Raw genomic sequence first — 25,678 nt, forward strand, 5'->3', positions numbered from 1 at the left:
AATATATACTGTATGTCTTCAAATATGTAAGTTCAAAAACAGACAAAAGTGACATATAGTGTTTGCATTCAGGACAGTAGTTACCCTGGGGAGGTATTGACTTAAAGGAGGCACCTAAGGATCATGAACTGGGTGCTTGGTTATATAGATATGTTCAGTTTGTGGAAAGTTATGATTTCTATACTTTTGTGTTTGTATAATTCAATAAATGCACTTCCAAGAAAAATTTGAAAGATAATAGTTCAAAAGAATGCTATATAATTGACTCTAAATGTAACTGAAAAATAGGTAAAATGAGGGCCTCCCTGGTGGTGCAGGCAGTTGAGTGCAGCACTGTGAAGCTGTCCGCAGCCTCTGCAGCATGGGTTGGATCCTGACCAGCCAGGGGGATACCCACATGGCGCGGCAGGCCTCTCCTGTCTTGCCCGCTGCTCCCCTCAGCAGTGTATTTCAGTCAGTCTGCCTGTTCTGTTCCCTGCTTTGTTTCTGGTGAATCCTCTCCCCCTCCCACACATCTGGCCTGCACCCTGGTCCTTGTATAAATAAATAAATCTTTAAAAAAAATAGGTAAAATGAAATTACAATATTAAGAGTGAGGGTAGTGTTTGCCTTTTTAGAGAAGGAAAAGGATAGTGACTAGGAGGGGGCATGAGTATGTTTTCTGAGGTGGTAACATTGGTAATTACACAAATGCATAATTTTTTTCAAGATTTATTTATGTATGCATACAAGAACTGGGGTACAGGCCAGAGGTGTAGAGGGGTGAGAGAATTCACCAGAGACAGAGTGGGGAACAGAACAGGCAGATTGACTGAAATACACTACCGAGGGGAGCAGCGAGTGAGATAGGAGTGGTCTGCTGTGCCATGTGGATCACCTCCCTGGCCAGGAATCGAACATGTGCTGCAGTAGCTGCAGATTGCTTCATAGTGCTGACGCTTAACCCCTTGCGCCACCAGGGAGGTATTTTGTTAATAATTATTAGCTTTACATTTATCTTTCGTGTTTTCCTGTTTGTGTGCCGTACTTCACAATTTTTTTAAAGAAAACCAAACAAATCAAAAACCAACAAAGATGGGAATGAGACGAAAAATGAAGGTAGTAAAAGATGAGATGGGAGAAGAGGGTGGAAAGCTTTCTCTTTGCCTTTTTCATTTCCCATCTGGCACAGGTGGTACTACCTGTAAGGTCCTCTATCCAAAAACCTCCCTCAATATCAGTGGGTCTTTCAGCACCTACTTAAGAGACAGCACCACTGTTTAAACAGGTATTTTCATACTCCCCTCATTGTTTCATGAGAAGTTTGGGCATTATTGTACATGCTGCAGTGAAAATTATCCCCATAGATTCTTACTCTCAAGGAATTAAGAAAACTAAAGAAGGGCCTCCCCGGTGGTGCAGTGGTTGAGTGCTGGGTTGCGAAGCTACCTGCGGCCTCTGCGGCGCCGGTTCTATCCCCAGCTGCTCCCCGGCCACCAGAGGAGGGTCCCACATGGTGTGCAGACCTCTCCTGCCGCCCGCTGCTCCCCTCAGCAGTGTACTTCAATCCTTCTGCCTGCTCTGCTCCCTGCTCTGGCTCTGGTGAATTCTCTCACCCTCCCGCGCTTCTGACTGTACCCAGTGCATGTATAAACCAAACAAACAAACAAATAATAAATAAATAAATAAGACATGCCTCTAGAAAATTAAAAAATAAAAAAATAAAAAAAAAAAAGAAAACTAAAGAAAATAACCCAAGTATAGTTCTAGTCATCACAATTTTCAAAAATTAGTCACCTTCATCATACAGATCTCATCTCCAGAAAATTCTTTAAATGAAGCCTCACTGTTTGTATAGTACTCTCCTCGTGACATTTCAGTAGCACTGACTTTACATTAATTATATGACCAATCCAAGGTCCATTTGTAGAGACCAATTTTCTAATTTAGAATTAACTAACCAATTTATTAATGTTAAAAAGTAAAGAACAGAGCCTCCCCTGGTGGCGCAGGCGGTTGAGTGCCACGCTGTGAAGCTGCCTGCAGCCTCTGCAGCGCAGGTTTGATCCCAGCCAGCCGGCGAGATTCCCACATGGCATGGCAGACTTCTGTCTCGCCTGCTGCTCCCCTCAGCAATGTATTTCATCAGTCTGCCTGTTCTGTTCCCTGCCCTGTCTCTGGTGAATTCTCTCACCCTCCTGCACATCTGGCCTGTACCCCGGTTCTTGTATAAATAAGTAAATAAGTAAATAAATAAATAAATAAATCTTTTTTTAAAAAAAGTAAAGAACAATAAAATCATAAAGTGTTCTTATTCATAATCAACTAAAGGATTAATTAAAGCACAAATCACATAGGTTTTGTGTGGGAACCCCCAAAGAAGTCAGTTGATAATTGTCAGTGCTGTTAAAGTCAACTAGCATGAGTTTCCTCTGGACCAGGTTTATAACCCAGCTGCATTTTCTCTTGTTATGTTTCATTCTTCATGTTACTAGGGAGAGTTGGGTGAGGGCTGGGAGGAGGAGTGGTGACATTTGATTGGCTAATGGTTTGAAGCCATATTCTGATTGGTTAGTGGCTTGCATGCTATTCTGTGGAATAAAAATCCCTGCTAGCTCTTGCAGCTTGTACCATCCTAAACAACAGGGTGTCAAGGCAGAGCATCTGTTATTGGCAGGCATTTCACCAGGATTCTGCATGGATAGTGAGTGTCTAGACTTGGAATAACCTGGTCATAATCTTTGCAATGTGACTGCTGCTCCCCCTTCTTAGCACCAGGGAGTCATGTACCCATTTTGTCCTAAAGTTCCTAAGTAATCTTCAATTGTTAAGTATTCAGTCCTTCTAACCATTCCAATAAAGCTACACAGTTTAGGAGAGCCTGGAACTTGAGGGTGGTTGTATCCATTAGAGTTCTTTGCATATTATCCATTGCAACAGCTGAAACTTTAAAAGAAATGTATTGGAAAGATACACAAAACAGACAATAAGACTTAACTCTTGTTAGGGTGTTATAAGAAACAAGGTTCAACTTTGTTCCTATTTCTCCAAGCATCCAGTGTCTTCTCAGATATATAAGGAATGGTGGAAGGATCTGGAAGAAGGAGCCTCCAGTACTTTCTTAAATGTCTGGTAAAAGGATTAGGCATTGATATAAATCCTATAAGAACTGCACACAATGGAGGGGGGTCAGGAAATGTAACACTCCAAGAAAAGAGGTGTAGGCGCAATAATCAGAGAGAGAGAGAGAGAGAGAGAGAGAGAGAGAGAGAGAGAGAGAGAGAGAGAGAATGAGACTGGGTGAGACTGGGTACTGTTAGGAAGAAGTGAAGGGTGTGGGCAAGCAAAAACAAACATGTACTCCTATGGGGAATGCCTTCATTGTCAGGTAAAAATTTCTCAAAGTTGAGGGCCTTTAAAGAGTTTATCTATTTAAGATCAAATGCAAAAAGAATATCCCCCAAAAGGTCTTGAGAACAAACACATACTTTCTGAGCAAGGGTAAATAGAGAATGACTTTAAAACTGAAGAACTAATGTATTAATTAGGAAACAGTATACGCTATGACAATGAGATACTATAGGATCTTTTTTTTTTTTAATTTTTTTTTTTAAAGATTTATTTATTTATTTATACAAGCACTGGGTACAGTCAGAAGCACAGGAGGGTGAGAGAATTCACCAGGGCCAGAGCAGGGAGCAGAGCAGGCAGAGGACGGAAGTACACTGCTGAGGGGAGCAGCGGGCGGCAGGAGAGGTCTGCGCGCCTTGTGGGACCCTCCTCCGGCCGGGGAGCAGCCGAGGATCGAACCGGTGCTGCAGAGGCCGCGGGCAGCTTCGCAACCCAGCGCTCAACCGCTGCGCCACCAGGGAGGCCCGAGATACTATAGGATCTTAAACAAAATGACACTTTTTCATTCACAGACCTGTCCAAAGATAAGCAGTCCTAAGTTGTCATCTTAAACATAAAGCTCCTATCTCTAGGTTCAAGGTAGCAGTTCTAGCTCCTGCCAATCAAATCTGTATTTAGCCAGTGAGGAGGTAGAATGGGTTAGAGGAACACATCTTTTTAAGAAGCATGCCTTTTAAGGTTATGACCTGGAAGAAATATATATCACACTCAGTTACATCTTGTTGGTGATAACTTAGTTGGTTGGCCATGCTTAGTGCAAGAAAGGCTGGAAAATAACGTTTCTATCTAGACAACCAGATAAAACTCATTAAATCTATCATTAAAGAAAAAAGGGCAGAATGGATACTGGGGACAACCAGCAGCATCTGCTACACTGACAATATCAAGTTCTATTAAGACTGTGGAGCAACAGAAACTCTCAAATACAGTTGATGGAGTACAAATGTGTATTTCAAGAGAAACTTGACAATATCTGATAATACTGAAGATGCACAATACCTTATAATCCAACAATTTCACTTCTAAATATATATCTCAGGCTTGAGATACTTTCCTATTTATATACAAAGAGTGTAAAGTAATGTAGGCCTGTTTGCAAGAGCCAAAATTGGAAACAACTTAACTGACCATTTATATGAGAATGTATAAAGAGTATAATATTCATACAATGAAATATACAGAAATTAAGGTGAATGAGCTAGTTATACATACTAACTCGGATGAATCTTACAAACATAACGCAGCCAAAAAAGAAAGTTGCAGAAGACTACAGAAGCTACTTAATATAGTTAGTCTTATACTTTTAGGATTTTTTTTTTGTCTTTATGTTAGTGTGAAAACAATATGCATTCAGAATGGTACTATAAATTTTGAACTGTGATTTTTTTTCTCCAGGCTAGTAATATATAGACTATGCTCTCTCGTGGTGCTGGACAATGGCAGAAAACTGCAGCTCCCAGTCAGTCACAATCACAAGTGCAAACAACTGATAGGCTACAGTGTCTTCTACCAACTATCCTCAAACCTCATTATGAGAAATTGATGACCCTATTGCTGTAGCTTCCCCATTGTCTAACAACATTCAATGTTTTAAACAGTCTTCCATAAATTCCAGTGTGTTTTCCACTGGGTACATTAATGGTGAGACCCAAGCAACCATCTGCTCTCCCATTTTCAGTCTTCAATAAATTACATGAGGTATGCAATACTTTATTATAAAATTGTCTTTGTAGTAGATGATTTTGCCCAAAGAGTAAGCTAGTGTAAATATTCTGAGCACTTTTGAGCTAGACTAGGTTAAGCTATGGTGTTTGGCGGATTAGATGTATTAAATGTATTTTCCATTTAATGATGTTTTGTTTTTTCTTTAAAGATTTATTTATTTATTTATACAAGAACCGGGGTACAGGCCAGATGCGTGGGAGGGTGAGAGGATTCACCAGAGACAGAGCGGGGAACAAAACAGGAAGACTGAAGAAATACACTGCTGAGGGGAGCAGCGGGCGCGACAGGAGAGGTCGGCTGTGCCATGTGGGACCCTTGCCGGCTGGCCGGGATCGAACCGGCGCTGCAGAGGCTGTGACCAGCTTCACAGCACTGCGCTCAACCGCCTTTGCCACCAGGGGAGGCCCCAATGATGGTTTTATAGGGATGTAATCTTATAAGTCAAAGAACATCTATGTAGACAGTATATATACCAGAATTAATTGAAAGCAGTGACTTGAACTGATATTTGTACATCAATGTTCACAGCAACATTATTCACAATAGCCAAAAGGTGGCACAGCTCAAGTGTCCACTGATAGACGAGTGGAATATTATTTAGCCTTAAAAGAAGGGAAATTCTGACACATTATAACATGAGTCTTGAACAATATGCTAAATGAAGTAAATTACAACAGGACAAATACGGTATGACTTCTTTTAGGAAAAGTAGTCAAATTCAGAGACAAAAAAATAGAAGGGTGATTGACAGGATTTGGAGGGAGAGGGATCTGGAGTTATTTAATGTTTTTTGTATCTGGAGTTATTTCATTTTTGTTTGGGAAAATAAAGTTTTGGAATTGAATGTGAGTATACTTAATATATTGTATATTAATATACAACATTAATGTATCTTTAATATAGTGAATGTGCTATGCTTAATACCACTAAACTACACTTAAAAATAGATAAAATAGGGCCTCCCTGGTGACACAAGAGGTTAAGATGCAACCTATGAAGCTGTCCGCAGCACAAGTTTGATCCCCGGCCAGGAAGCTATGCACATGGCGCAGCAGACATCTCCAATCTCACCTGCTGCTCCCCTCAGCAGTGTGTTTCAGTCAATCCACTTGTTCTGTTCCCCACTCTGTCTCTGGTGAATCCTCTCATCCCCCACACCTCTGGCCTGTACCCCAGTTCTTATATGCATAAATAAATAAATAAATCGTAAAAAACAGATAAAATAGTAGTTTATATAACAAATATTTGATCACAATTTAAAAACTATATATAGCATGATTTCATTTCTGGGCAGCTCACATACATACATATTGCAAACATATTGTTAAGGTATACAAGTACTGGGTAAAATTATAATGAAAACACAAAATCCAGGACAAGTGATTATCTCAGAGATGGGCTGGTGTCTAGGGAAGGGAATATAACTAGGGAGGATTACATAGAAAGCATCGAAGTTATAAGTAATAGTCTTTTTCTTAAATCAGATTATGGGTGTTTATTTTTATAGAAGTTTATAAATTAAAATATTCTATGAAATATTTTATATTTTCCATGTTATACAATATTTCCTAACTCAGTTATGCACTTAGACCTAACAATGTATGTTTAAACATGTGATATAAAAATGTACCTTTGAAAAAAAAATAAATATGTACCTTTGAATGCACGCAGTATTAATAAAGGAGAATGGAGGAATATTAAAGAGAATTGAGAGGGCCTCCCCGGTGGCGCAGCGGTTGAGCGCTGGGTTGCGAAGCTGCCCGCCGCCTCTGCGGCGCCGGTTCGATCCCTGGCTGCTCCCCGGCCACCGGAGGAGGGTCCCACATGGTGCGCAGACCTCTCCTGCCGCCCACTGCTCCCCTCAGCAGTGTACTTCGGTCCTTCTACCTGCTCTGCTCCCCGCTCTGGCTCTGGTGAATTCTCTCACCCTCCCATGCTTCTGACTGTACCCAGTGCATGTATAAACCAAAACAAAACAAACAAACAAATAATAAATAAATAAATAAATAAGACATGCCTCTAGAAAATTAAAAAATATATATATAAAAAAATAAAGAGAATTGAGGAAAAATAGAAAAACTACTGTTAAGACACTTTTCCTACATACTGACATGGTTCCAACTTGTAATTCCATCTGAAACACTCAGGTTTGAGTGTATGAGAATGAGGTGTAGTAAATACCATTGTTTGCCTAAAAAACATCCATTTCCTTCTTTCTTCTTAATAAACCCTAAAATTGTGTTCAAATGTTCACATCTCCCATACATATACCATGTCACTCAGAATAAATTGACCATCTCCAACTCCAAGATTAGGAACCAACAAATTTAAGTCAATCACAGTATTATCAACCTTGCCATTTATTGATTCACAGATTTTGGCTTAATCTAACCAATATGTGGCATTTCTTTGGCCATCCAAAAGTTGCATCTGCCCAAAGTTGACATAATCATACTGGAAAGGATTTTGATTATATGGTTGGGAAGAGGTCCTCTCTCTCCAGTGGATATGAACCAGGAGCGTATTCCTCCAATTGCTCTTTAGTCACTGGGGGCTTTGATGATAAAATCAACAGAGGGCAAGGGTCAGAATTGAGGGAAGTGGAGCTTCAGTTCTCATTGTACCGTGCACTGACCTGCACTGCTTTTAAAATTCCTGATTCAAGTTGCATTTCCTTATTGTTTAGTAGACTGAGTTAGGATTTTTCCTACTTGCACTGAAAACACCCTAGCTGAAACATGGATATATATTTTAAGTATACATATGGAAACAGGTATCTCACACAGTTGGGTCCCATAAAACTTAATCCAACGGGGCACTACTAGAAGGGAGGCATATGTAGGCTTTGCAGATTGGAATGTAGACCAGGAACTAGATGGCCCTAAGGACCCAATGTACTCTAGCTGTCTAGTTTCATAGTATAAGTGCATTCACACTGTTGTGCAACAAATCTCCACAGCTTTTTATCTTGCAAAACCGAAACTCTATACCCTATACATTTCCCATTGTCTATTCCCACCAACCCACTGACAACCACTTTTCTATTTTTGTCTCTATGAATTTGACTACTCTAGGTACCTCACATAAGTGGAATCACAGTATTTGTCTTTTGGTGGCTGGCTTATTTCACTTAGGCATAATGTCCTCAAGGTTTATCCATGTTGTAGCAAATGTCAGAATTTCCTTCTAAGACTGCAGAACATTCCATTAGATGTATATAGATGTGGATACATTCTGAGAAATGTATTGTTAGGTAATTTTGTAATCATGTAAATGTCAGAGAGTGTAATTATACAAACTAAGTTGGCATTGCCTATCACACACCTATGTGTGTGGTATATGGTCTGTTAGGATATATACTACATATATACCACACCTATGTGTGTGGTATATGGTCTGTTAGGGTCGCTATCATATATGTGATTCCTCTTGACAGAAAGGTTATCAGTGATGCATGACTATATACCACATTTTTTCATCTATTGATGGAGACTTGACTTGCTTCCACCTCTTGGCTAGTGTGAATAGTGCTATAAAATGGGTGTGCAAATATTTCTTCAGGATTTGACTTTTCAGTTCTTTTGTATATAAATACACAGAAGTGAAACTGCTAGATCACTGGTATTTTGTTTATTTCTTTAAGGAGCCATCATACTGCTTCCCATATGGCTGTACCATGTTTACATTCCTACCAAGAGTGCACAAAGTTTCCATTTCTTCATAGCCCACTAACACTAACACAGTGATTTATTCAATAGTAGCCATCCTAATGGGTGTGAAGTGATATCTCATTGTGGTTTTAATATGCATTTCCCTAATGATTAGTGATGCTGAGCATCTATTCATGTGCTTGTTGGCCAATTATATGTCTTTAGATTGCCCTTTGCCAATCTAAAAATCTTTTTAAATGTTTGTGACATTCCACAGCATAGACAACTCATGGTTAATTAATGACCATTTAGATTCTTTGATGGCCATTTAGATTCTTTTCAATTTACCACTATTATATTTATATTTACCACAATAGTGGTTTAATGACCAGTCCTCTATATGCCTCTTTATACAATGTGAATGTTTCTTTACACATTTATGTAACCCTGTGTATTTTAAAGAAAATCACCTGTATAATACCCATAAATAACCAAAAAATAGAATTAGGCTACAGATATCAGAAATTTTTAATGGAGCCTGTAACTATTGTTTAAAATGGTTTTATGTATTTGTACACCTGTTTGTACTATATGACTACCCATTTCCTCACACCCTTAATATACAGATTGGAAAATCTCTGGTCAGTCACTTGCCTTAATTTTTTATGGAGAGGTACTTTGTGCAGAAATATATAATTTTAATATACTCAAACTTATCTTTTATGACTTTTACATTTTCATCTTATTTAAGAATTCCAAAGGTTATAGAGGCATAATTTGTGCTTTGCTTTATTGTACTTGGCAGGTACCGTTTTGTTTTCTTTTTCATGAATTGAAGGTTTGGGTCAACCCTGCATTGAGAAAGTCTTTTGGCACCATTTTCCCAGCAGTACTTGCTTACCTCATATCTGTGTCAACTTTTGGTAATTCTAGTTATATTTCAAGCTTTGTCATTACTATCTGTTATAGTGATCGGTGATGAGTGATTTTTGATGTTACTATTGTAATTTTTTGGGTGCCATGAACCACACCCATGTAAGAGTGAACTTGACAAATGTTGTGAGTTCTGACTGCTCCAACCAATCAGCTGTTCCATCTCTGAGATAAAACAATATTGAAATTAAGCCAGTTAATAATCCTACAATGGCCTCTAAGTGCTCAACTGAAAAGAAGAATGACATCTCTCTCATTTTCAGTCAAAGATTAGAAATGATAAGCTTAGTGAGGAAGACATGTCAAAAGCTGAGCTAGGTCAAGTTAGACCTCTTACATCATTAAATGCAAAAGAAAAGGTCTTGAGGGACATTAAAAGTGCTACTCCAGTGAACACATGAATAATAAATGAAAAGCTAATATGGAAAAAGTTTTAGACTGCTAGAAGATTAGACAGTCACAATATTCCCTCAGGTTAAAGCCTAATCTGGAGCCAGACCCTAACTCTTCTCAATTTTCTGAATGCTGAGAGGGGTGAAGGAGCTGCAGCAGAAAAGTGTGAAGCGCGCAGAGGTTGTTGGTTCATGAGGTTTAAGGGAGAGGCAGTCTCTGGAACATAAAAGTTTGAGGTGAAGCAGCAAGTGCTGATGTAGAAGCTGCAGCAAAGTGATCCAGAAGATCTAGCTAAGATAGTTGATGGAGGCTACACTAAACAACAGATATTCCATGTAGACAAAACAGCCTTAAATTGGAAGAAGATGCTATCATAGCTAGAGAGAAGTTAAAGCCTGACTTCAAAGTTTCAAAGGACAGGCTGACTCTTGTTAGGGGCTAAGGCAGCTGGTGATTTAAGTTGAAGCCAGTGCTCATTCATCATTCCCAAACCCAGGGGCCCTTAAGAATTATGCTAAATCTCTCAGGTGCAGTATTGTACAAAAATAAACAATGTTGTAAATATATATAAATAAATAATTTTTTTTTTTAAAAAAGGTAAAGGTTAATAAAGATGAAGAAATGATGATGGGATCCAAGAGAATAGGTGAACCTAAAAATTACTATTAATAAAGATGAAATAGGGCCTCCCCGGTGGCGCAGCGGTTGAGTGCTGGGTTGCAAAGTTGCCTGCAGCCTCTGCAGCACTGGTTCGATTCCCGGCTGCTCCCCGGCTACCACAGGAGGGTCCCACATGGCTCGCAGAACTCTCCTGCGGCCCACTGCTCCCCTCAGCAGTGTACTTCGGTCCTTCTGCCTGCTGTGCTCCCCTCTCTGGCTCTGGTGAATTCTCTCACCCTCCCATACTTCTGACTGTACCCAGTGCTTGTATAAATAAATAAATAAATAAATAAATAAATAAATAAATAAATAAATAAATAAATCTTAAAAAAAAAAAAAAGGTGAAATAGTTTCAGTTAACAAAAGAAAGAATTATGCTAAATCTATTTTGCCTGTGCTGTGTAAATGGAACATTACAGTCTGGATGACAGCATGCCTGTTTACAGGATCACTGAATATTTTTAACCTACTATTTAGATCTAGTGCTCAGAAAAATGATTGTTATCATGTATTACTTCTCATTGACAATGCACCCAGTCACACAAGAGTTTTAATGGAGATGTACAAGGAAATTAATGTTTTCATGCCTCCTAACCCAACATCCATTCTGCAATCCATGGATCAGTCATTTCATCTTTCAAGTCTTATTATTTAAGAAATACATTTCATAAGTTATAGCTCTCATAGATAGCAATTGTTCTGATGGATGTGGTTAAAATCAATTGAAAACCTTCTGGAAGGATTTACTGTCTTGATGCTATTATAAACATTCACAATTCACTGGAGGTCAACATACCAACATGAACAGGAGTTTGGAAGAAACTGATTCCAACTCTTATGGCTTCAAAGGGCTTAAGACTTTAGTGGAGGAATTAACTGCAGATGTAGTAGAAACAACAAGAGAACTAGAATTAGAAGTAGAACCTGAAGCTATGACTGAATTGCTGCAACCTCATGATAAAACTTGAGCTGCAATCTACTCCTGGTACAGATGTGGTGAACATTGTTAAAGTGACAACAGGGGGGCCTCCCCTGGTGGCGCAGTGGTTGAGCGCTGGGCTGCAAGGCTGCCCGCAGCCTCAGCAGCGCCTGTTCGTTTCCTGGCCACCGGTGAGGGTCCCACCAAAAAAAAAAAAAAAAAAAAAAGTGACAACAGGGACCTCCCCAGTGGTGCAATGGGTTGAGCACAGCACTGTGAAGCTGTCTGCAGCCTCTGCAGTGCCGGTTCGATTCCCAGCCAGCCAGGGAGAAACCCACATGGTGTGGCAGAACTCTCCTTTTCTCTCCTGCCTCCCCAGCTGCTCCCCTCAGCTGTGTCTTCGGTCCATCTGCCTGTTCTGCTCCTTGCTCTTTTTCTGGTGAATTCCCTCACCCTCTCACGCCTCTGACTGTACCCCAGTTTTTGTATTAATAAATAAATCTTTAAAAAAAAATAAAGTGACAACAATGGATTTAGGATATTACACCAACTTAGCTGATAAAGCAGTGGCAGGGTTTGAAGGCTGACTTCTATTTTGAAAGAAATTCAAGATTGAAGGGAAAATGCTATCAAACAGCAGACATGCTATAGAGAAATCACTTGTGAACTGAAGAATCCATCATATGGCTAGCTTCACTGTTGTCTTATTTAAAAAAATTGCGATTGCCACCCCAGTCTTCAGCAACCACCACCCCGATTGGTTAGCAGCCATCAGCATTGAGGCAAGACCTTCTATCAGCATAAAGATAAAAACTTGCTGAGGGTTCAGATGATGGCTGGCAATTTTTAGCAATATTTTAAAATTAAGGTATGTACATTGTTTTTTCTAAAACAATACTATTGCATTCTTAATAGATTACAGTATAGTGTAGAGATAACTTTTATGTGTACTGGGAAAACAAAAAATTCAGGTGACTTATTTTTTTACAATGTCATTTTCTTGCAGTGATCTAGAAATAGACCTGCACTATCTCCAAGGCGTGCCTGTACATATTTTCCCCCCTAATTCTTCCACAGCTTGAAACATAAAAGGTTTAAGATAGCTGATCCACTTGAAACATACTCATGAATGAGGTGAAGTAAGAATCTAAAAATGTTTTTCAAACGGATAGCCAACTGGCCTCTATAACACCAATCACCAATATTTATTGAACAGTACTTACCTGTGTCAGGTACTGTCCAATTTAATCCCACCCTCAGGGTTGTTTCTGAGGATTAAACAAGACGTTTTAAATAACCAAGAAAGCAACCAAGCTGTGGTTTTCCAGGTTACATAGACATTAACTGATAGAATTAGGATCCTAACCCTTGTAGAATGGCTCCACACTACTTGGCTTTCTAAACAATTAACTTTTCCCATAGATTTGAAATACTACATATATAATAAACCAAATTTCCATGACTTTTTTGGATTGGGAACTCTATTCTGTTTCAATAATGTATTTGTTTACTCTTACACTATCTTGTGATCATTTGAAAAAATCTAATCTGATTATCATATCCATCCTAATTAAAATTCCATGTCCTGTTGACTTAGAGATCTAGTCCAGACTCTTTATCATACCATGTAAGTCCTCTTCCCTTCTACCTTGGGAATCGCAGATGTGGCTACAAACTTCTTCCCCTCATTATTTCCTAAAATCTCCTGGCAGTTGTCTGAACAGGGCAAGCACATTTATTCTATGTAGTATCCATGTCTCCAAGCTCTTGTTCATGTTTCCTATGTGTCATCTTATTTGACTCATTTACCGAGCAAGTATCTATTCATTTTTAAACATTGTTATCTCCAGTCTTTCCTTCCCACCCAACCAACAAAGTAGAAATTCTTTCCTTTATGTGTCTACTGCCTCACAGTTTTATCCTAGCATCAATAGTTTACTGCATTTGTTCGTTTATGTTTCTTTTTCCTACCATGAGCATCTCAGTGGCACAACTGTAGTTTATTAAACACCCAATATAATCTTAACAAATGCTGAGTAAATCAATCTAAAATGACAGTCAACTTATGTGAGCAATCCCGATTTATAAAAATATGTGGCAATTTTTTAAATGATACCAAATACCATTTTCCCCAAAAATATTTTCAAAACATCAAAAAGTGAGTGTATTTAACTATACTCAGCTCATAATAGAGCAAATGGGGAGTAGAATAACAACTCATGCTACAGCATGTTCAACGAACTGATGACAGAGAAAGTTGGTTAAAGGAAGCAGAGGACTTGCTCATGTATGAATTAGAACCGAGGGGCTCCATAATCATCTGGCATCCGCTCAATGTTGTATCTGATCAGGACAAAAAATGAACACTGGTAAGAAAGGTGGGCCCAGCACCTACCTAAAAACCCATCCTCTACTGACTGTAGCACTCTTATCCCCTACTGTCAACCCTTTTTGTCAGTGGGAATATTTTAGAGGAAAATCATAAAATTTACAACAAAACACTGACTATATTAACTTTATTCTTCAAACTCAGAAAGTTTGCAAGTGAAGGAGCAAAGCTCTGAGTCCAGTAAGCCCAACTGTTAGTCCACATTCTTCCAGCTACATTGTGCTCTCTCTAGGCTGATAAGCTGTACAATAATAGTCTGAAGACTGACATGCAAACACCCAAGAAGGATGAAAGAATAGCTTTTGCTGTTTTATAAGTTTTCAGTTTCCTAGATGAGGTGCTCATTACATACACGAGTCTTTAAAAAAAAAAATTTCTGGCAAAAAGAATTTAAATTACTTTTTCGTATTTAAAGCAACTCACCCTATTTCCTCTAGTAATCTTTTTGTTTGCATTTACATTTATTAATTTTTAAATTTTTTACATCACTGTTCATTTTTAAGCAATATTTGCTTTCCCCCACCCTCCTCTAGCAATTTTATTTAACAAGATGAATGTCAGCCTCTTTCCTAAATCCTAGCTTTATCTTTAGCCCCTGTTCTTGTTACTTTGTCTTATTTCCTCAGATATAGCTATGTAAACACTTGATACAATGTTCTTCTAATCCTTCCATATAAAATGACCTCATTTAAATTTGATATTAACTATAGACTTTTAATCACTTCCCCAAGAGAAAGTTCTCACCTATGATTAGAAATATACATGATAGGAACTCCAGGAATCTTCCGGATTCTTCGCTTAAGGTCCCGGTCAACGGTGGCCACAATGTAGCACTTATGCTGTAGAAGACATCAAATGAGCATTCACATAGAGGTCACTGAATCTACTTAGTCATACTGCATAAAGGCACGGCCACCAGCTAGTCTGCAGAATCATTCACTTTCACAGTAAATAGCCCAAAAAGGTATTAACACTTTGTTGAGTAGCTACTATAACTAGGAACTCATATTTATAGAACATGAGTTGGCTGGCCTAAATATAATTCTAAGAATCTTAAGGGGGAGAAGAAAGAAAAACTATTTAAAGCAGCAAATTGTTTTCTGTCCATAAGTGGAAGGAATGTTCATGTTTGGGGTAGATAATCCCTTGGTTTGGAGAAAATTCCTAAGAGGATCTATGCAAACGTCTAGTAGGCACCTTAAATGGGAGGGTACAACTTTTGATTTTTCTAGACTCTCTGGGCTTGAGCCTACTCTGAGGCCTCCTCCTCCTCCTCTGAGGTGGATGTAGGCTACCCTGGGCCTTGAAGCCAGAATAGGATCTCCAGGACAAGTCTGAGTGTAGCAGCTCTGAAAGCAGTAACACTAGCATTAATTAGAAACAAATTGTGTTGTGCTTTACTTTCATCACACCCAAAGCTCCCACTGAGTTTCACAGAGTTCCACCCTGGTGTTGGCTATGTGGTGGGGAAGTAAGAGGAATGCTGGTCCCACTCACAGTATGGAGTGGCTATAGGGTTAGTTGTGTGACGCACCAGATGAAAATGATTATCTTTAGCAGACTCTTAAAAAGGCAATCACTAGCAAAAGTTCTTGTTGTACTTGATAAGCCAGAACAGAAGAACCTAAGACTTCCTATTGCAGGGTAAGTGGGAACTAGCACCCTGGGAGACTCAGATGTGACCAAGAAATATTTCTGGGTTACGCATAGTAGAAAGGAACAAAATTAATCCATGAGGAATAAATGGAAATGGAACCTTATTTTAGATCCATGGGAGGTAGAATCGATGTTATTTTATCTACATATATTCACTTAAAACCATTCTGGAGAGATTTGTGGAATAAAGAATCAGTAATACCTAAATCACATACTCAAATGCAAGTGCTGAGATATGGGACACATGTCTCCTCCCCAACCCATTCTCTTTTTATTATGGTTACAGCACATATTCCAAACCATTTTCTCAAGTAAACGAGGGCAACTATACTTCCTATGAAGAGATTCCACACATACTTAACAATTTATACTTTGAGATACTTTATTGATCTTGAAGATACTGGAGATAAGGTTACTTTTTCAAAGCACAAAGCACACATTTAAAAACTGATGATACCTGAGTTACTCTCTGTACTAAGCAGTCATCTGCATAGGTTCCTTTGTGTGTACATGGTAATCGCTCAAATCTTGGATCTTTGGCGATCCTATAGGATTGTGAAAATAAATAAAAAAAAAATTTAGGCAATGAGATAACTTTCTGAGTGTCAATCAATGAAATAAAAGTAACATGACCTATGTAGAGATTTTAAGGCCTCCTCTCCTCCTAGAGCTTATCTCCTAGTTGAAAAAAAACTTATAAGGCCATCAGGGAGTACCAGCATGCCTGAGGTCAAGCAATCTTCACCAAACTCTGAACTATTATATTTCCATTTTATAGATGAAGAAACAGGTTCAGAGTGATTAATTTGTTCTGGAAATTAGTTGGGAAAAGAGTCAAAATTCAAAATCAAATTAATTTAAACCCAACCATTTCACTTTTAGGAAGTTGTCTTACACAAATGCTCAAAGATACAGCCGTAAGAATGGTCACTACAGCAGTTTATAATAATTGAAGACAGTCTGAATAATCATTAGCAAGGTTAAAAAAATTAAATACATTTTGGTGCCCCCTCCTATTTTAAAAAATGAAGTAGAGCTGTATATACCAACATGGAAAGACCTATAATAAACTGTTAAATAAACAAAGCAAGCCATTGAAATACATGATTCAATTAAGAAAACACAAATCTCTTTTTCTGATTTTTTTCTCTAGATTTGCAATTCCTCAGAAAGAGAGCTGGGGGGAAAAAAATGCAAAGTATATTATTAACCCTTCTCTGATGATTCAGGGTAGGAAAATGAACAAAGTGTGAAAACGGAAGTGTCCCTTACTTTTTATTGCCACAAACAAATCAAAAGTATTATTTTCATACAATTTTAAAGAAGAAAAACCTCAAGTCTGTGTTTCTTAGCATCATGCTTTTTCTACTCAATGATGGTGAGTCACAAAATAAATAAAAATACAAGGCACAAAGTACCAAGTGCAACAAAAATATGCCACATTCGAGTAGTTCAGGGAGGGGTCAAATTGTGTTGGGTATTTAGGAAAAAATTACATAGAGGAGGGCCTCCCTGGTGGAGCAAGGAGTTAAGTCTCAGCACTATGACGCTATCCACAGCCACAGCAGCGGAAGTTCAATTCCCAGCCAGGGAGGTGACCCACATGGCACTGCAGACCTCTCCTGTCTTGCCTGCAGTGTATTTCAGTCAGTCAGTCTGTTCTGTTCCCTGCTTTGTATCTGGTGAATCCTCTCACCCCCCTGTACCTCTGGCCTACACCCCAGTTCTTGTATGCATAGATAAATGAAATAAATCTTTTTTAAAAAATTTACATAGAGGAAATAAAAAGATGAAAGAATGCTCCAAGCAAAGTGAAGACAGACACATTCCAAACAGGACACCAATCATCTGTAAAATGGTTTGGCGTGTGCAGGGAAGATGGAGCACTTCTTTCTGGTATGGAGAAGAGTGTGCAGAGGAGAGTTCACTCCTGAAACCATTCTTCTCTTCCTTCTACTAGAGCTTTCCTAAAAACATGGTAAGTTGCTCTACAATCTGACCCACCTTAAAAAAGAAAAAAAATCCTTCATTTATTTACACCTCCTTCAGAAATCCCATTTCTCTTCAGTCAGATTTGGTGCCTTTACTTCAGCTTTTTATTCTTTCTTATTATTAAGATAATTGTATCTTTCCCCTCCCATTCATTTCAAATATGTCAAGCACACACCAAAAAGTGTAATGATGAATGCCTCGTCTCTATCATCCAGTTAAAGAAATGAAATAAACACAAGTTGACCCCCTTCTCCAGTCCAAATCTTGTACCTCCTCAGAAGTAACTGTTATCCTAAATGTGGTATTTATTTATCAGTTCCAGACACATTTTACTACTTATGTGAGATTACATGTGCAGGCACCTGTACAATGTAGTATTTTGTTTGCATGTTTTTAAACTTTAAACAGCATGAAGCATGGGCCATACATGCTCTTGCTTTTTTTGTTTTATCTTATGTTTGAGATTTATCTCTATCAATACATATATTCTACTTCACTCCTGTCTAGAATTTTTTCATGAACATTCTATAACTTATCCATTCTCTTCTTAATGGATCACGTGGCTGCCTATAGTAATTTTTTTCTACTACACACATCGGAAAACTCCAGTACTTGTCTCCGCTCTACATACGTGAGCTTTTCTGTAACAGGCCCTTTCTTTTTTACCAGAATCCACAGGATGAAATGTTACCTATCACACACATAGTCACACATTGCTTAAGAATGTTTCAGTCAATGAATGACCACAAATATGCCAGTGGTCCCAACAGGCTATACCATATAGCCTAGCAAAGTAGTATTCTCTTATGCTAGGCTATACCATCTAAGTCTGTGTAATTATATTCTATGATGTTTGCACAAAGAAATCACCTAAACAATCATTTCTCAGAATGTATCCCTGTCCTTAAGTGATACATGAGTATACATATATCACTGGCAACCAACACAGTAAGTTGTTTCCCTGAAATGCAGGTTCATTGCATTAATTTTTGAAAAAATATCTGCTGAGCACGGAAAGATCAGTGTTTGTCAGTTGTTTTTCATGTAAAAATTATATTCCATTTAAAAAGAGGTGCTTCAGCTCACAATGCAAATACACACACATACTTTTCATTGAGGCAAAGTCATCCTTTGCTGTGTAGCAGACGTGTTTAGGTGTACTTCACATTTCATCAAAAATAGTGATATTATAAGCCAGGGTTGAGACTTAAAGTGAACAATTTGACTGGTACCTCAAGGATATTCTTAAGTGACTCTGGTATTTTTTTCAAACTGCCAATGAGTGGTGATGAAGAATACAATGGCTACTAGTATTATTGGGCCCACTGTCTTGATTTGCCCTAAGGCACCAGCATTTTTGCCATCAGTACAAATGTCAACACAAAGGCAATATGCTGGTATTACTAGGAAGTAGCTGTGCAAACTCCCTGCAAAGGTGTCTAAAATGAAGGATGCTTTCTAGAGTTAACTCAGTACCTAGAATGTGAGTTCTTGGCATATGAGATTTTGATTCAGAAGGAGACATCTAGATAACATACTAATAGAAAGACACTCTCTAACTGAAAACCTAGGGGAACTGTTCTATTTTTTTTTGTTTGTTTGTTTGTTTATTTATTTATTTATACAAGCACTGGGTACAGTCAGAAGCGCGGGAGGGTGAGAGAATTCACCGAGCCACAGCGGGGAGCAGAACAGGCAGAAGGACCGAAGTACACTGCTGAGGGGAGGAGCAGCGGGCCGCAGGAGAGGTCTGCGCGCCATGCGGGACCCTCCTCCCATGGCCAGGGAACGGCTGGGGAGCAGCCCGGGAGCAGCCCGGGAGCGGCCGGGGATCGAACCGGCGCCACCGCAGAGGCCGCGGGCAGCTTTACAACCCAGCGCTCAACCGCTGCGCCACCGGGGAGGCCCACTCTGCTTTTTTTTTTATTCAGTGTCTACAAACAATTTTATTTTAATATAATCTAAACACATACCATTTAGAAAATACCAAGAAAAATTTATGTACAAGAGCTGATGTTATTGCATTTGGACAAAGCTGGCGAGGTCTTGCTACTAGCATAGCCCAAGGAACACCACCGAGGAAACCTAATATATTGGAATAGCTGTTGTGGCGTTTGGCCCTCAGTTTGACAGCTCTCAGAGTTAACCTGAACTTGTCAATGTTTGGTACTAGATGTAAAATTTCATCGGTTACTCTGCAACTATTAAGACTTCTTATATCTAATTTTTTAAGTAGACTGTCATCTTGTAGGTCCAAATCTTCTGAATAGTCTGCAATACTAATATTGCAAACAAAATATCAATTTCTATTCCATCAAAACACAGTTTGATAACGGGTATAAATGCCTCTTCAACAGCTCTTAGATCTTCTTCCTGTAATTTCAACTAATCATAAAATGAGATGAAAAGACACTTCGATCAACATGTGTTGGTGCAACACATAAGGCATCAATATTGGTACCTTTTGTATGTACTCCTAATCGGTAAGATCCAAATGCAAAAATTTTTCCTCCAACATTTTCAATTACAGACTGTGGAAGATTCTTGCTTTTACTGATTTCTTGTATCCACTCTTTTACCAGGTCATTTAATTTTCCCAAAATTAAAATCCTGCACTGCAGTTCCTCTTCCTCTTCAAAAACCCCAAAGGGCTTCAGCGTCTCAATAAATTCTATGTAAGTATGCAGTCAGTCTCCTTGGCTGCTGCTAAGCTGATAGGAGAGGTAATGCTATAGTGTTTCTGTGGTGGCTGTGTTTGTTGTGGTCCTTGCATTGCAACTGGAAATGGCATCAGCTCCTGCACCGGCACTGCCCAGTCACTCCAACCACCAATGCTGCCACCATGGGCATGATCCACTGAGGCGGGAGGCGGGGGTGGGGGTGGGGTGGGGGTGGGGGTGGGGGGGCCCTGCCTCAGCCCTGGGTCTAATCCCACTTCCACTCCTGCCTCTTTAAGCGCTTCTCCTCCTTCCCCTTCGTCCTAACATCTAGAGGAACTGCTAAAAGGAGGCCTACAATACTAATATGAATGAGTAACCCAGTTCAAAAGGCTTCAGCTTAAAAATCTCTAACATTTAAATGTTTGCTTTCCTAATCATAATGATAAACTAGTTTTGTAGAATTTTTATTTAAACTAATTATTCAAGAAATCTTTGGAGAGCAAGTAGAAAGCAGAAGAATCTTCAGTATACCAATCTAGAATAAATCTAGATAGACAGCCTACCTGAGCGCCACTCGATACTTCTGTCCCAATTTCTCAATTTCAGCCATTACACAGTCAGTTATACAAGGGATACCTGCCAGGAAAAATACATATTAAAACCGAAATGGCAAAAAAAAAAAACAAATTGAAATGGCAAAGAAACTAATTTTACTCTCCCTGAATTATATCCTGTTCAGTCATTCAAAAACCCAAGAGACGTCTGGAATGACAGAAATAGCACACTGAAATGAACAAAGAACTAAAAGGAGACTAAACCCCCATTTATAAGGAAATTGTCCCAAACATATATCACAGATATAAGAGAACCAAATATTATATAATCCTATTTTAATAAAATGTTCAAAACAGGAAAATCTATAGAGATGGAAAGTAAATTAGTGGTTATATTGGGTATAGGGAATGGAAAGGTTGGTAAATTCTAGCTAAGGGGTTCAGGGTTTCTTTTTAGGTAATGAAAATGTTCTGAAGTTGACAGAGGTGATAGATGTACAAGTCTGTGAATACACTAAAAAGTCACCGAAATGTACACTTTAAATGAGTGAACTGATGGTGCGTGAATTATGTCTTAGTAAAGTTGATAAGAATAAAAACATGAAAACCAATAAATAATGTATGATCCATTTTCATTAACAAAATAAACAAACATAACCTGTATCCCACAGACATCATATATGAATTCTTAAAACTGCCTCTCTCTGAAGAAAAACATTATACGAAATTTTCATTTTTTGTGTGCTAGAAATTTTTTACAAGAACATTAATACTTTTGAAATCAAAGTTAAGACACTTTAAGCAAACATACAACGTCCAGGGGAAAAAACATTTGTAAATAGAGGGATGAAGTCAGTGAGATCAGTCGCAGAATCGGAGGGCAACATGTGCCATGTTTAAGTGGAACACTTTTAGAGTTATCTAACAGTGAAGCAAGCAAGAGCTTACTATTGGAGCAGGGACATAGGCCCAGGAATTTCACTATAAAGGTAGGAAAGTAACAAGCAAGAGAAAATTCCCATCTATTTTACAAACTATCCACAATGATGGCCAAAGGACACTGTTTTCTGAATTGTGAAAGCATAGCTATTTCCAGTCAAGCATGCATTACATTTCAATTTGCTATGGTGAGTCAATTAAATGGTCAGCAATTCATTTAACTAGAACTCCTCTTTTCATGTATTCATATAAATATGATGATTCTATACAAATATGACAGAAATGTAAAAGTATGATACTCACACTTGGCATATAAACAGTCCATCATAGACTGCACTAAGTCCAATTTGGCTTTAATGGAAAAGTTGATAAAGTTGGTATCAACCAGGATGTGGTATGGTGGGCCCAGTTGTGTGTTATATTGGAAGAATAAGCAGGAAGGGTGTTGGGTGCTGAGGAAAAAGAAACAAAACATTAAAAAAAAAAAAAGCCTACAGTGATACTTTGTATCAACATAATAAAGAAGTATCTATTCAGAACAGCTTGCTATTGGTTAAACTTTCTCCTATTCATTGGAAACAAATCCTAATAATCATGTGATAAGTTCTCTAATAAACTCTGGCAAATACCCTATTTTTATTGTTTTTTGATATGGCTGAAAAACTGTACCTGTAATTATTATGTATATATTACATTAGTCTTTTAGTCTTCTAATAGAGAAATTAAAATTTCAACTTTGTTTATTATAGAATAAGGCTTGCCAGTGGAATAAGTTAATTTTCACTTGGAAAAAAAAAAATCTTGTGATGCTGTATCCATAACTATATGTAGCCAAACAAGAATACAGGATGAAGTTTTCATAAAGTTCAATGTATTTATTTAAAAGGAATAATCTTCATTCTGAAAAGATGTCTTTACTAGTTTTTTTTTTTGTGATATATTCTTTCATGGAAATGTTGGTATTTTACACATGTAACTATTTCTTTTGAAATATTCTTGAAAAGAAAAAAAAAATCCTAAATTATACCCCTAGTATTTTAAGAGAAATTTTAATGGTCTGTGAAATCCAAAAACCTTCAAACCACTAAAATTGGTATACACTCATCAATATCACTTTCCTTTGTATAGCTATCCCAGTTCACTCACAAATGACTGAACCAATCAGTTCAGGGAAGGGGTGGATCTCAAGAGGTTTATGGTTTTAGATGGTCTCAAGTTTTAAAAGGAAAACTTGAAAATTTTGATTACTTACACTTCTCTTTCCTTGAGTGCACTGGGGTCTTTCTTTTCTTTCTTTTTTGGCTTTAATCTATCCTTTTCTTTACTATGGGGAAAAAAAGATGTAAATTAAATGCAAGGATAAGAATCATAGCAGTTAATTTATTCAAAATTAACTCTCCTTATTTTGGCCCATAGAAGAACTCTCATTTTGGAACTTCTTTATGTTCATATCCTCATGCATTTTTAAAAAAGATTTATTTATGCATGCATGCAAGATCTGGGGGACAGGCCAGAGGTGTAAGGGGTGAGAGGATTCACCAGAGACAGAGTGGGGAGCAGAACAGGCAGACTGACTGAAATACACTGCTGAAGGGAACAGCGTGAAAGTCAGGAGAGGTCTGCTGTGCCATGTGGGTAGCTCCCTGGCTGGGGATCGAACTCATGCTGCAGTGGCTGCTGATGGCTTCACAGGTTATGTCTTAACCCCTTGCACCACCAGAGAGGCACTCATCATGCATTTTTTGGGTACAAACAGCTGAGTGAGAAATAGTCTAGAAGTAACATAATCAGTAAAACATAAAATTTAAAAATCTTTAGCCAATAATTCATAAAAATTGTTAATGGGTCAATATGTGTTGATTATACTACCATTTCGTTCTTAGAAGCTTATATCAAGGATCAAAATCTGCCTCCAAGCAGTGGGTAAATAGGTCGACATTTATCTTCTGAAAATGTGCATGCTTCAACTGCAGGAGACACACACACACACACACACACACACACACCTTCTCTTACATGCTTCTTATAAATGGGGGAAGAGTTCTCTAACATGCCTTTTAAAAAGGGTTAAATATAACAATACATACACAAATTTAATTAAAAATAAAATATAGGGCCTCCCCGGCGGCGCAGCGGTTGAGCGCTGGGTTGCGAAGCTGCCCGCAGCCTCTGCAGCGCCGGTTCGATCCCCAGCTGCTCCCCGGCCACCAGAGGCGGGTTCTGCATGGCGCACAGACCTCTCCTGCCGCCCACTGCTCCCCTCAGCAGTGTACTTCGGTCCTTCTGCCTGCTCTGCTCCCTGCTCTGGCTCGGTGAATTCTCTCACCCTCCCGCGCTTCTGACTGTACCCAGTGCTTGTATAAATAAATAAACAAATCTTTAAAAAAAAAAAAAGAATTAAAATATATAAATGGGGCACATTACCTAAGAATTCCATAATAAATACATACTAAAGGATTGAAAACAAAATAACTGAAGGCTTTAAATGACCATTCCTTTGTTCTGAGGCTCTTAAACACAAAGACCAGTCCTTATTCAATAATTTCGTCTAGGGCCTCCCCGGTGGCGCAGCGGTTGAGCGCTGGGTTGCGAAACTGCCCTCAGCCTCTGCAGCGCCGGTTTGATCCCCGGCCACCGGAGGAGGGTCCCACATGGCCCGCAGACCTCTCCTGCCGCCCGCTGCTCCCCTCAGCAGTGTCCTTCGGTCCTTCTGCCTGCTCTGCTCCCTGCTCTGGCTCTGGTGAATTCCCTCACCCTCCCGCGCTTCTGACTGTACCCAGTGCTTGTATAAATAAATATTAAAAATAAATAAGACAACAATAACAAAAAATAATAATTTCGTCTAATTTTCACTAAAGCAGGAAGCCTGCTTAGTACTCCTCAGAATAGGGAATATCATTTCATTCTTCTATAGCCATCTGGATTCTTAGATTTCTAAAACTGAAATATTTAGGTGTTCCCCTATGCTTTCTTCAAAAATATTTGAATGTTGGTGCTGGAGACACAGGACAACCATGGCCTGTGATCTCATTCTTTCAACAATTATAACTAACATTTTGTGTGTGTGTAGTGGCAAGAACATAAAGACAACCCCACCTACTGCACAGAACTATTAGGAAGTAAATAAAGTATATAAAAACGGTGGCACAAAGTGAACATTTAAGAGATGTTTAATTCCTATCCCATTCACCAGTGTACTGGCTCAGCAACTAAGTGAGACACTTCACCATGTTATCTAGAGCCAAGACATAATAATTAAAAAGTAAACATAAAACAACAAAAACTTTTACTACTTATCCCCTTACGACTCCTAATAGACTCTGGGTCTTCTTTGAACCCAGTCGATTCTGGACACTCACAGCCTCTGATCTCTCAGACTAAGCATTCTCTTCATGGTCGCATACTTCCTTGTTTTCTTTTGCTTCCCCTTGAAACAGAAATTTCAGAGTTACAAGGTCTGGAAATACAGCTAAAAGCATCTTATTAAGTTCCTTCTTTTCTTTCGTCCATCTTCCCGTTCCCTCAAATATCCAGCTCCTCTTTATCCTCCCTACCCAACCCCGGCTTCTCCCCACTCTCTGAAGAATAACAGGCACCGCTAGCAGCAGCTTAAGAGCTAAAATCACAATGAGAATAAAAAGAATGCGGAGGAAATGTAGACAAGGGATGTCTCCCTCGATCTTCACCCGGTGCGGCCAGACAACGTTCACTCACCATGTTCACGCCGCACTCCTGTTTCTTCCGGAATCACCAACAGCGCGCCTCTTTTGCGTCACTCATGCGCCGCTTCCGGCAAAGGATAGCCCGGAAGCGGAAGC

General features: G+C 38.8%; 1 protein-coding gene and 1 pseudogene across 2 annotated transcripts; both read right to left on the minus strand.

The window, feature by feature from the left end:
• Positions 1 to 13,964: 13,964 nt before the first annotated feature.
• On the minus strand, positions 13,965 to 25,285 carry FCF1 (FCF1 rRNA-processing protein; the record flags this gene model as incomplete). The annotated part of the gene is made up of 7 exons (XM_084241375.1): positions 25,220 to 25,285; positions 23,113 to 23,184; positions 22,164 to 22,312; positions 20,931 to 21,003; positions 16,173 to 16,260; positions 14,804 to 14,898; positions 13,965 to 14,013 (listed from the first exon to the last, which is right to left on the minus strand). The coding sequence occupies exons 1-7, from the start codon at positions 25,252 to 25,254 to the stop codon at positions 13,965 to 13,967; spliced, it is 561 nt and encodes a 186-aa protein (XP_084097501.1). The 5' UTR covers positions 25,255 to 25,285.
• Positions 19,659 to 20,498, minus strand: LOC311176058 (poly(A) polymerase alpha-like; annotated as a pseudogene). Its single transcript has one exon. The product of its transcript is annotated as a poly(A) polymerase alpha-like (transcript).
• Positions 25,286 to 25,678: the final 393 nt, after the last annotated feature.

The sequence above is a fragment of the Talpa europaea genome, assembly GCF_964194135.1.
Source record: "Talpa europaea genome assembly, chromosome: 8".
Classification (NCBI taxonomy): Eukaryota; Metazoa; Chordata; class Mammalia; order Eulipotyphla; family Talpidae; genus Talpa; species Talpa europaea.